At 34.6% G+C, this 13,877-nt stretch overlaps 1 protein-coding gene across 1 annotated transcript in view; it reads left to right on the top strand.

The window, feature by feature from the left end:
- Csmd3 (CUB and Sushi multiple domains 3) overlaps positions 1–13,877 on the top strand; it is a 1,310,498-nt gene that overhangs the window by 340,331 nt on the left and 956,290 nt on the right. Inside the window, exon 5 of the mRNA XM_087559497.1 lies at positions 9,643–9,850. Coding sequence (XP_087415623.1) covers positions 9,643–9,850 — 208 coding nt within the window. The remainder of the gene's footprint in view (positions 1–9,642; positions 9,851–13,877) is intronic.

Below are 13,877 nucleotides of genomic sequence, written 5' to 3'. Positions count from 1 at the left end.
AAGATTCCTGTAATACCCACAAGACAAAAAATGTGTAACTAAGAAACTGCTGGTAAAACTGCAGTCCATAAACTTTCACGATGAAATTAGGATGATTTGAAAAGTCAGAAACCAATAGAGAAGTTTCAGGTGACTAATAAAAAATACTAGATTTTATTGTTCTAGGGCACTCACTTTTATTTAATTGGAATATTTATTACTTATGTTTCAAGTGTTATCCCCTTTCCCTTTCCTGGTTTCCCATCCATAAACCCCTGATCTCATCATCCCATCTTCCCTTCCCTTGCTATGAGGGTGTTGCCCACTCACCCCTTCCTGCCTCACCGTCCTGACATTCCCCTACACTGGGGTCCAGCCGTGGCAGAACCAACAGCTTTTCCTTCCATTGGTGCCCAACAAGGCCATCCTCTGCTACACATGCAGTTGGAGCCATGGGTCTCTTTGGATGGTGGTTTAGTTCCTGGGAGCTCTGGTTGCTTGGTATTGTTCTTATGGGGTTGCAAACCATTTCAGCTCCTTCAATCCTTTCTTTAACTCCTCCACTGTGGACCCCGTTCTCAGTTCAAGGGTTGGCTGTGAGCATGAGCCTCTGTATTTGTCATGCTCTGGCAGAGCTTCTCAGGAGACAGCTATATCAGGCTCCTATCAGCATGCACTTCTTTGCATCAGCAATATTGTCTGTTTGGTGGTGCTATGTATATGGGCTGCACCCCCACATGGGACAGTCTATGACTGGCCTTTACTTCAGTGTCTGCTACAAACTTTGTCTCTGTATTTCCTCCTATGAATATTTTCATTCCCCCTTCTAAGAAGGACTGAAGCATCCACACTTACTTTTAAGTATAACTTCTGGCGACATTCAAATTTTATAAGCATGTTGAGAAACCAAAAAAATATTTAAATAATATATTCTTTAGAGATATATCAAATATTAACTTTGTTCTAGAGCCTTAAGATAAAACCATTATTATTTTAATACTTAGGCATCAATATTCTGGTTCCCCATAGTGTTGATACATCAATGTTAAATGATAAAACAACAAAAATAACATAAATACACTGCTAGATAATTATAGCTTGATTGAGGAAAATGTGATAAGATACTGTTATAGAGATGGATAGAAAGATTATTTTACATGAAAAATAATTTGTCAAGAAAACAAGAGGCATGATGACTTATATTAACTCTTAAAAGTATATTAAGAAAGAATCTAGAAGGAGGAACTGAGGCACTACAGTTAGAAGGAACTTTGTTTAACACAAGTAATAGCAACAGTAACAAGTTCCAGTAAAACATTGTTGGTTGATTCATAACATTCATACACTGCAATACCGCTGGGCACACCTTGCCAGTCAGTGGTTACTCTAGCCTGCCAAGGTTACAGATGTGTCTGAGTGCTGAGTACTTTTCTCTCCCAGGAACATGCGTGTCATCTTCTAGCCTTATAAAAGCTACATAGTAGTGATCTTCGTTATTTTTATTTTTATTTTTTTATTTTTTAACATTTTTGATTGACAGAAATAAATTTGCAGTATATATCAAAGTTTTGATATATTTCCATTTTTTTCCTCAATCTTTATTAAATTGTGTATTTCTTATTTACAGTTCAATTGCTATTCCCTTTCCCAGTTTCCAGGCCGACGTCCCCCTAACTTCTCCCCCTCCCCTTCTATATGGGTGTTCCCCTCCCCATCCTCCCCCCATTACTGCCCTCCCTCCTTCAATCCCGTTTACTGGGAGTTCAATCTTGGCAGGACCAAGAACTTCCCCTTCCACTTGTGCCCTTACTAAGCTATTCATTGCTACCTATGCAGTTGGAGCCCAGGGTCAGTCTTTGGGTCTTATAGTCTTTGGGTAGTGGCTTAGTCCCTGGAAGCTCTAGTTGGTTGACATTGTTTTTCATATGGGGTCTCAAGCCCCTTCAAGCTCTTTCAGTCCTTTCTCTGATTCCTTCAACGGGGGTCCCATTCTCAGTTCAGTGGTTTGCTACTGGCATTCACTTATGTACTTGCCATATTCTGGCTGTGTCTCTCAGGAGAGATCTACAGCTGGTTCCTGTCAGCCTGCACTTCTTTGCTTCATCCATCTTATCTAGTTTGGTGGCTGTATATGTATGAGCCACATGTGGGGCAGGCTCTGAATGGGCGTTCCTTCAGTCTCTGTTCTAAACTTTGCCTCTCTATCCCCTCCCAAGGGAATTCTTGTTCCGCTTTTAAAGAAGGAGTGAAGCATTCGCATTTTGTTCATCCTTGAGTTTCATGTGTTTTGTGCATCTAGGAAAATTAGAGCATTTGGGCTAATAACCACTTATCAATGAGTGCATACTATGTGTGTTTTTCTGTGATTGGGTTACCTCACTCAGGATGATATTTTCCAGTTCCATCCATTTGCCTATGAATTTCATAATGTCATTGTTTTTGATAGCTGAGTAGTATTCCATTGTGTAGATGTACCACATTTTCTGTATCCATTCCTCTGTTGAAGGGCATCTGGGTTCTTTCCAGCTCCAGACTATTATAAATAAGGCTGCTATGAGGGTATTCCCGTCTCCATCCACCTCCTCTTCCCTCCCCCTCAACCCCTACATTACCCTACACTGAGAAACTTTTTAGATCGTATCCATATCAGGTCCTCTGTATCTTGGGTGTCAGTACCTGGTGTCTTTATCCATCAAGACTTACCTTCTTCTGAAATAACCTACCCCTGAGAGAAAACCAAGGACAACAGCAATACCCTATAATGTTTGGGAAGTTCTTGGAGAATTCTGATCAACAACTCAAAAGAGGCCTTTTCATGTTTGGTGTTGAAGTTATTGGTAGAGATTTTATGGAGCATAGAAGGGAGCATTGTCAGACCAAATGATACAATTTTATTTTATACTGTATACATACATTTGCATATACATATTATAATATTAGAGATTATAAATTTTCGATCTATCCTTATTGGTGCTTTAATCTATTTCCTCATTTTTCTGTATTTATCTCCATTTCCCTAATGAAAATCTCCCATTTTCCAGTTCTCCTAATCACATCACTTATACCCTGTTGTCCTGTTAATTTTCCCTTTATCTACCCTGACACACCCGATTTCCCCTTTGTACTTCCCTGGATTTTGCATCTACTCAAGGTTAGATACTGACATCAGATGATTTGCAGCTAGAAACCTCAAATGTGAGAGAATATGTGACATTTGTCCTTCTCAATTGTAGCTCACACAATATGATATGCTGTATGCATACTCATGATTTCATTTTCTTTACAGCTGTACAGTATTCATAGGCTATATGCACCACATTTTCATCGTATGTTTTTGGGTTTAAGAACATTTAGATCCTTTTGATTTTCTATCTACTGAGAATAGCACAACAATGAACATGGTTGAAGAAGCATCTCTGCACAAGGGTGTCAAGTCCATTGGGCATATTCCAGGAGTGCTAAACCTGAGTCAAATAGTAGATTTCTTCTTAGCTTATTATTATCCTCACTGTTGTCATCTTCGTCGTCATCATCGTCATTATCCTCACCACCACCACCATCATCATCATCCTCATCATCACCAATTTTTCATTTCCCCAAACCCCCACTCATTTGTTTTGGATATTCTGTTGATATTTATCATATTGATTAGGGTAAGATGGAGTCTCGAGGTTGTTTTTATTTTCATTTCCATAATTTTTAGGGATGCTGAATATCTTTAACATATCTCCTCATCATTTTTATTTCTTCTTTTGAGAACTCTGTTAGGATCACTCTTAAAAAGCTTACTAGTTTTATGAAGTCTCACATGGCAATTTTGGCCTTAATTCTAGTGCAAATGAATTCCTACTCAGAAAGAACTTTTCTATACCTGTATCATATATGGGGATGCCTAATCTTCTAGCAGTTTTGGTGTTTCAAGTTTTACATTGAGGTCCTTGATCTGTTAGGAATTTGTACTTTTACTTCATTGTAAAAGTATACATGTCTGTTTGTGTGTCAGGACCATCTTGCATTTACTATTATGACTCGATTTCTAATACTCTTCTCCTCATCCCATGAGATTTCATGGAGGTGGTCTTTGCTCTTCGTATTTCTACCAGCATCCTGCTCTGGATACGTACTCTTCAAAATAGAGGCTTTATCTTCAGCTCTATTTCTTTCTTCCTGAGACCTTCCCAGAATGACCCCCTTATGGTTTATTTCAAGACAGGGTTGATTGTTTTCAATACTGCATTTTAGTTTTCCTTCTCTTCTATTGTCTTTGTTATGTGATGTTTTAAGCAGATAGAAAGGAAGAGATTGAAATCCACAATCTGATCTACACCTTCATCAGCTCAGAGAGGTAAATGTCTCTCATGTGACTCTTGATACGAGGACATTCTTCTGATTCTCCAGGGCTCATCATTTAGAATGTTGTTACTATCTGAAAATTCACATCTTCAGATAATGGATAGTGACAGACCAAAGACAGGATTTCCTTCATGTTAACTATTTTTGAACCAATGTTTTAGGAATGTGGATGATTTTTTTGTCAGCTACATCAGCAAACAATTTCCTACCGTGAGTGAATTACTTATAAGCTGTTTCAATAAAAATCCCCAATCATCAAAGTTCTATCTTCTACAAACTCTAGCACCAATTAAAACCCATATGAAGCTGAGACAGGAAGACGATACGGCAGATACTTCAGCTGTGGGTCACTGCCAGTTTTATTTTCTTGCTTATTTTTCGTACTAATCACCAGCCAAAGTCTTTTGTGACAACAGTATATGACTACTATGCTCATGTTATAGCAGGCTACCCTGTTTCCTTAGAACATTATTTGCAGCTACTGTTGTTATGTTATAATTTGTTTTCATAGCATTTTAATTTTTTTGTTTGTGCCATTTTTAATTTTACACCATTAGGGCTCACAATTTTAGAGACGATAAATCTAACATCAAAGCACTTTTAGGTTCATATTTTTAAATAGCTATGGATTTTTGAAATTCTTGCTTAGCTCGGTGACATGGGTAGCTCAGAAACTGGGATACATTGTGGTAATCAATTTATATAATTACATGTCTTAAATCATTACAAACTTTGCTCAACAAATACAAGTAGACTCCCCTGCTATTTTCCACCCTTATTAAAATGACAGTATCTTAAAACAACAACAACAACAATAACAACAACAATAATAAAAACAACAACAATTCGACAGTCTGTCTTCACCTTTGCAGAATCTACAATCTAGGAAAAGGTAGCTGTTATAAATACTAACCCAATTTTAAATACTTATATCTCCAATATTTAGCATTAGGAGTTTTTCAAGGCTATAATAGGCAGAAAATAAGAGATTGATGAATATGGATCATGCTTTAAGAGGGTTGTCTGGGGAATGTGTACAACTGTACCTCAATGGCTCATAATCTAGTTATTAAAAATTAACCTAACTCATAGAAGTATTGAACAATGGAAACTGTGTGAAACTTAATTTGCCTTCAGTGTTTTAAAGTTATGGTTTTTAAAAGTTGTAAAATAGTTTATTATAAATTATAGAATATAAAACTAACAATCCAGTAGGTAATGTCGTTTTTTTGTAATTTCTTGTTATATGAATGATTTCTCTTTAAACAAAAGGTTCATATAGCTAAGTCATTAATTATAAGTACTATTATAACAAAATCAGCCTCTATTTTCTGTATATAATTGCCAATGCCTCGGTAATCTAATTAAGAGAACACCACAGAGGTGTCCATCATAGGGAGAAATGAAAAGACTCCCAGACATCAGTTACACTTGACTGCTAATGGGAGTTTGTGGCTTAGCAAAGGAGATTTACAGAGCTGTATCTCAATGTTAAGTCCGATACTGAATTGTTTGCTTAGGATCTGAAATTGCAGCGTCTCCTTCATTCCTCAGTTCATTTCTCTTTGGAAACAAGCGGTCCTATTTCCTGTAACCCATTACCCACTTTAAGCAATTTCAAAAGAAGCTCATCTCAGGGCAGAACACAGTATGAAACTGGTATCTGAAAAGGTGTGTTGCACACAACTGTTCCTGGTGATTTTGGAAGTGATTTTTTTTTCTTTATAGCAATGCTTCTGAGAAGCTAGGATTTGCCCTATCTTAAGTGAACTGCGTGGTCTCATGAAAAAGAAAAAAAAATGTTCACTAATTTTCAGTATCAAATGGGTGTTGTAGAGATTAAAAACAAATAAAAATTTAATTTCAGGTAAAAGCACACAAGAAAAATATAGTGAAATAAATTGAATACCTTTCTTTTAAATTGTAACTAATTTTAGGTGCTTTGCATCCTGCTTGCCATATCGAGATTTATATTCTTTTTTTAATTTTATATTTTAATTTTGATTTTCAATTATTTTAAACATTTTTGTTGGAGTTTTTAAATTTACATTTTCGATGTTATCCCTTTTCCCAGTTTCTAATCCATAAATGCCCTATCCCATTCCCCATTCCCCTTCTTCAATGAGAGTGTCTGCCCACCCATTGACCCACCCTTTCATGCCTCCCTGCCCCTACATTCCCTTGCACTGGGGGGGTCCAGCCTTGGGAGGACCAAGGAATTCTCCTCCCATTGGTGCCCAACATGGCCATACCCTGCTATATATGCAGTTGGAGCCATGGGTCTGTCCATGTGTACACTTTGAATGGAGGTTTAGCCCCTGGGAGCTCTGGTTGGTTGGTATTGTTGTTCTTATGGGGTTGAAAACCCCTTCAGCTCCTTCAATCCTTTACCACTTTCAATTCAGTGGTTGGCTGCGAGTATCTATCTCTGTATTTGTCATTCTCTGGCAGAGTCTCTCAGAAGAGAGCTGTATCAGGCTCCCAGCATGCACTTCTGGGCATCAGCCATATTGTCTGGATTTGGTGGCTGTATGTATGTGGGCTGGATCCCCAGGTGGGGCAGGCTCTGAATGGCCATTTCTTCAGTCTCTGCTCCAAATTTTGTCTCTATATCTCCTCTATGAATATTTTTGTTCCCCCTTCTAAGAAGGACTGACACATCCACACTTTAGTCATCCTTCTTGAGCTTCATTTGGTCTGTAGATTGTATCCCGGATATTCCAAGCTTTGGGGCTAATATTCACTTATCAGTGAGCACATAGCATGTGTGGTTTTCTTTGTGATTGTGTTACCTCATTGAGGATGATATTTTCTAGTTCCATCCATTTGCCTATTCCTAACAAAATAATTCACAAACATAAACTTCATTCAATAGTATTGGAATAAGTGTTCTTTCAAAACAGATTTACATTATAATAGTAGTATCAAATAAAAACTTCATAATTTAATTAATAAAAATTAGAAAAGTTTTTTTCAGATAATTGTAATAGCCAAAAATCCAAAATTAAAAATAGTCTTGTTTTTCTGTTTCTTTAAAGTCTTCATTTCTTTAGCTAATTCCAATGGCTGAATTGATATTTTCTCCACATTCTATAGCACAGACTTTGAAGAGATACTTAATATTTTGTTTCCCCACCTGTGGCTCATGCATATTTTTATGCATGTAAAATTATATTGCATACATAAAATTTTAATCTACTTTAAAAATTATGACTAATGGTGTTAGAATAAATTGAGCCATTACCACCTTGGTAACAATCTCCCAAGACTATTTTAATTTGCTTTGATAATATTTTTCCAACATGGCTATAAATATCAAATTTATCTTTTGAAAATACAGAGATTCAATATTTAATATACTGTAATGCACACAGATAGTTTATCTTTAGCAAGCAGGAAATTAGGAAAAACACTACTACTATTATTACTGCCACTGTTACTACTGCTCTAATTATTTACAGAAATATGATACAGCATTCTTATTTCATTTGTGCTTACCTTATTGCAAGATGGATTAAACTAAGGGATCAAAGCTGGTAGTGACTTTTGATCAGTATTACAGCTGCATTTTTTCCTTGTTCCTCCTTGTGTTTAGTAAATAGCAGTAAATACTTCAAATACATGACTGATGTATTACATTCTATATAAACTATTTTACAAATATGCATTCAATTTTCTGCCCATCTAGAGTTTCTGAAGAAAAATCCCTTTTTTTGTTTTTGGAGGGTGGGTTATACTATAATTACACTTCCCCCTTCCCTTCCACAAATCTTCTAATATCTTCATTCGTGCCCCCTTTCAAAATCATGGAGTTTTTTTCCATACTTTTTGTTGCATATGTTTCCCTAATTTTTTATATATGTTTTGATAAGGAAAAGGTAGAGCAATATGGCACAAGGAGAAGACAAGACCTCTAATTCTTTCTCATTTGAGGGGAGTGTGAGGAGTTTTGGAGGAAAGAATGTGAAGACGATATTATGTAATTTTAATATAATCTCTAAAAATAGCAACAACACATAAAAACTTGAGACACTATAAAATAATGACAAAACTATGTATCAATGTGTAGCAAGTGTTTGTGAGGTAAGGGAAACATGTCTTTTGTAAGATGTATTTATGCTTTGGGTTATAAATTATGCTGCTAAATACTCATTTATTTATGCAGTATAACAAGGCAGAAAATGCCAATGCAATTTTATTCATACAAGATAGTAATGATGTTGTTCCCATTAACAACAAGATGTGACTCCCTGTCCATTATGGAGTTAAGTAAAACAATATTTCTTCTATATTCATTGATGTTCTGAGGATGCTCCATTTCATCAACTTATAATTGGGTATTATAGAAACAATCATTTCCTCAAATGACTTATATTAAAGGAATTCCCTGAGTTGGTCAAAGCAGCAACATAAATCATGATGTAGTTTATTGCACAAGCAAATTTGTAACCTATTAACTTGATTTGCCTAAACACTGTTATGATGGGTAAATATTCTAAGTTCAATTCCTTTAGATAAAAACAATTTTTGCTCTTATAATCTCATATTAGCACAGTTGCTCATGTAAACACTCTCATATTTTACACTACCAGTGAGTATAGAATCTTTATGAAGTTTTATTTACAAATCAGAAATATAGTTCAATGTTTAAATTTTGCTGAAAAATTATATATATTGTACATCTGTGTATAGATGAATATTTATATGTATATGCGTGCATATATTCATGTGTACTGTAAAATATGTTCACTGAATTATGGATTTATATTCCTAGGAATTTATGAGGTATATAATTTAATTAAAATATTCTGGGTATGTAATACATAACTTAATTTCAATTGTGTCCCTATCAGCATTGTTCAGTAGCATTTGAAATATTACATTGGCAAATTATATTATATTATCTTTTCAATCATATCTTTATGAATGAAGACATTAAAAGTAAAGACATTCCACAATCAACAAGAGTTTGTGAAATGATTAAATGTTTCTCATTTGGTAACTTTAGGAAACAGAGTTTTTTAACATTACTGACTTCTTAATATAAACATGAAAAAGTTCTGCATTTTATTATACTGAGCTTTAATCTTGAAGTGTACTTCTTTTCTACTTATGTTCATTTATATTTCAAACAGTACTTGTAAATTGTCAATATGTGGTTCATATTTATACATGAAGCAGAAAGACTTCTCATAGACTTATTGGGTATCACAATATTTGGATTGTTATTTTAATATATAAATATTGAATTTACTCAGTAAGATTTGCCTTAACAATTAGATTTTAATACATTCTTATTGATTTTAACAGCTGAAGATGCTTGTGGGGGAACAATGAGAGGATCCAGTGGCATCATATCCAGTCCGGGATTTCCTAATGAATACCATAACAATGCAGACTGCACATGGACTATTGTAGCAGAGCCAGGAGACACGATTTCCCTGATATTTACTGATTTCCAAATGGAAGAAAAATATGATTACCTAGAAATAGAAGGTTCTGAACCACCTACAATTTGGTAAGTGGATAAGTCGATTAAACTTGTATCGATGCCATTGTCTGAAGCAAAGTAGGGAACGCAAAGCTGTTGGTGGAGCTGTAAGATAAGGGTGTTGGAGGGATTGTTAATCCTTTTGCAAACATATAAAGATGCACTGTCAGAGCTGGGAGACACTTTGATGGGCTTTGACTCCGTCAGTTTTACCTTAATACTTGTGTCACAGGATCAGTAAGGATTTTCATGGCAAGGAAGTCGAGTCTGTGCCTCTTGCTACCTATAGTGCTGTTCTTCACCATGGTAATCCAAACTTAGGCCTCCCTTTAAATTAAGTTAGTAGTCCATGAAGGAACTCGCTTCAGTTTACATTTACAAGCCACTAACCTAGCTTGTTGTAACTGAAGACAAATTTGTTTAAAGATGGAATTTTTCTTTACAGACTCAAGATATGGTCTAATGAACATTGTGTCTTTAAAATATGCTTTTGTGGAATAAAATACTGTAATAAAGTGTTTGCTTATGTTGTTTCAAATTTGCACATACTCTCTGAGATTATTTTTAACTGAAAGAAGAGTAAGGAATCAATGGTGGGGTGAAGGCACAGGAAAACACTGGAGTTGAAAGAACTTCCGAAGTCATGGAAAACTTGTGTCAGAACATGGGAATATCTGCAAGTTAAATTCAAAGGTCTGAAATGTCAAACAGTGGTTATTATGGAGTGTAAAATTAATTTTAAGTGTGACATGATTAGCCATAAGAATATCACTTAAGAGTTGATTGCAGAAATCTAAGAGGAGAGCACAGTTGCTAGTATTATGATTCTGTTAAGAGACAAAGGGGTGAAAGATATTAGAAGATTAGATATTAGAATTAAAGAAAGATATTAGAATTAAAGTAAAAATGATTCTGTAACTGATTAGAAATGGTAAGGTAGATAGTCTTGAAGTAGAAACTTGCATTATTTATTGACTTTAGCAAATGATAAAAATGATTATGATTATCTACGATATGAGCACTGTTGGAAGAAAGTCAACTTTGGATTTGAGGCCCAAGGTAATATAAAGGGCAGAATGTGGCCCAATGAGCTAAGGATATTAGATAGGTAATTTAAAAAGTCACAGTTGGCTGAGTTTCCAGTAATTTGTAGCAAATCTCCATTGGAAATACAACCATTTAATAGCGAACAAAGATAGTTCATCAATTCATACTCATGTTTTATATCTCTACTTTCAGTGCATTGAAACATACAATTTATCCCCTTCCACAATAATTTTGTATGAAACTACAGTGAAACACGGCTAATCCTGTTTTAACTAGTTAGAGGATTTAAAGAAAACTATTTTAGAATTTACTGTTCTAAAACGGTTCATATTTAATGAATGTAAAGTTAGATAATGACAATAGATTTTCTAATAATTTTAGTATTTATGAGGCAGAAGTGATCCCACCAATGCTTGCAAACCATTCATGTGCTTGGTATATTGTAGAAAATGGAAACCTTCTCACGCTAATCCCTCCCTTTTTCCTCTAAACTCTATAACCTAAATATTGCTCTTACATGCTCTGAACCATTACATCCCTATTTCCCTTGATAAAGACACTTCTGCATATTACCTTCACACTTTTCAACACTGATTTGTAAATTTAGAAATATGGAGTAATAAGATAACTGCTTATTAATTAACTTGGTCAGAATCACAAGGTTCTCTCCTGTCTCATTTCTTTTTCAAATGTTATCAAGCTTTATTATTTACTCTTGCTCAGGAAATAATACATGTTTAATCTCTCTCATATTATAATACATATAGACAAGTCCAGATTTCTACTATATGGTGACTCTGACTGAAAAATTAGGTAACTTATATTACATGAAAATTATAGAAATATCCAACTGTTATATTTCTACTAATTAAAATTTAAACAAATAGTACTATTAATGAGCTATATTACTTAGACAATTAAATATCATAAATAACAATTCTTTTAAATGTTATTAGTTATGAAATCAATGTTTAAAGTTAATTGTCAGCAATTAATACTGTTAAACTGAACCCCTAGCCTTTTAACACAACTAAATAAATATTTTCTGGCTTTTATAAAGATACGGCCATGACAATGACACACTTTATTTCAAGTAGCGAGGTTGTAAAGACACTTGAATAAGATCTATGTATTGCTTTCATAGCATGATCAATTCATTAAAGAGGTCAAATGGAGAAAGTGTAAATATTGAAACACTGATATTCTTCTGATTGAATTACATAGAACTTTCTATTCCCTTATATCCTTTAAAACCTCATTCTAAAGTGTGAACAGGAGGATGAAGCAAGCCATCATTCATGCCACAAATGATATTAACAGTCTCTGAATTGTTTTCAGGTTCAATATGTTAAATCATTAGGCTCAAATAATTTCAAAACTCAGGTATATTTACCTGAGTCAACAGGAAAGTCATGGACTCATGCTGTTCTGGATATAGCACTAACTCTTTATGTCTTTTGTTTCATATCAGTAACATTCTGGGGTTCTGTTAATTTTACCATGTGTCTGTTGCATTGTCTGCTTTGACAGGTACAGCACTAACAAAAAATTGATGACTTCCTTGTTTACAAAGCATAAACCATAAATTGGTTCCAACCACATTTCTCAATGAGAGTTGAGTGTCATTCTTAATCAACATTCTCACCACCGTGAGCTGATACCATTTTTGTTGATCCTAACCAGTCTGAAGGGTTTGCTATAAAATCTAAAAGTCGTTTTGTTTTGTATTTTCCTCATGGCTATAGATGTTGAACATTACTGTGTCATTCTGCCACGGCTTCCTTCTGTTGATAATTGTCTATATAGATCTGTATCTCATTTATGTTTTCTTGCTATTTATTTTCTCGAGTTCTTTGATATTTTGGATACTAACCCTTTATTACATGTGGAGTTGCTAAAAATCTTTTCTCATCCTTGTAAGCTGCAACTTTGTTCAACGAAGGAAGCTTCTCTGTTTCAGGAGGTCCAATATGTTAATTGTTGATCTTACTGCATGTGCTAACATTGTTCTATTCAGTAAGTCATCTCCTGTGCCAGAGTTGGGTCTATGTAGCTATATTTGTTTGTTTGTTTGTTTGTTTGTTTGTTTGTTTTTGTTGTCGCTGCTGCTGTCCTTGATCCACCTAGAGCTGAGTTTTATGTAGCCTCTTATAAAACAATCTAGCAGGAATCTTCTAACTTCAGCTATCCAGTTTGCCCGCTGATTTTATTTTGTTTGAGGATGCTGTCCTCTTTCCAATGCATATTTCAGTTCTCTTTACCAAATATCAAGTTTCTATAGGTGTGTGAATTTATATTTGTTACTGGAGTGAGATTTGGTTGAACTGTAGGTGTCTTTTTGCCAACATTACGCTGTTTTATTTCTGTAGCTTTGTTGTAATATTTGAGTCAATTGACAGTGATACCGCAAAGAAGTTCTTTTGTTATTCAGAATTATTTTTTGCTACCCTGTGGTGTGTAAATGTATCTGTTTCCATGTGAAGCTGAGGACTGTTCTCTCAAGATCTATGAAGAATTGTGTTTCAATTATGAATCATATTTAATATGTAGATTGCTTTTATTATGTTAATCCTACTGATCCATGAGCATGGGAGACAGTTTCATCTTCTCATATCTTCTTCAATGACTTAAATCTTTTAATCTTTTATTATACAAGTTTTTCAATTGCTTGTATAGCGGTATTACAAAAAGTTTTATATTATTGAGCCATTTAAAATTCAGTTTTTGCTGATTTATTTCTTAGACCACTTGTTTGTATATAAGGTGGCTACTGATTTTTGTGAGTTCATTTTGCTCTACTTTGCTGCAAGGGTTAATTAACTAAAAGTCCTTCCTTATGGAATTTTTTCAGTCACTTATGTATATTATCACATCATCTGTAATTAAAGTGATGGTATTACCATTTTTTATGCTGCTAATTTTATTCATGCTCAGAAATGGGATATCTCTGCTTCTTCTAGTGATTTCAACTTCTTTCTTTGATGTTTTATAAATTATATTGTATAGA

This window comes from Rattus norvegicus, chromosome 7 (assembly GCF_021556685.1).
Source record: "Rattus norvegicus strain SHRSP/BbbUtx chromosome 7, alternate assembly SHRSP_T2T, whole genome shotgun sequence".
Taxonomy (NCBI): Eukaryota; Metazoa; Chordata; class Mammalia; order Rodentia; family Muridae; genus Rattus; species Rattus norvegicus.
The sequence above is the reverse complement of the archived record's forward strand: the minus strand, read 5'-3'. Positions and strand labels throughout refer to the sequence as shown.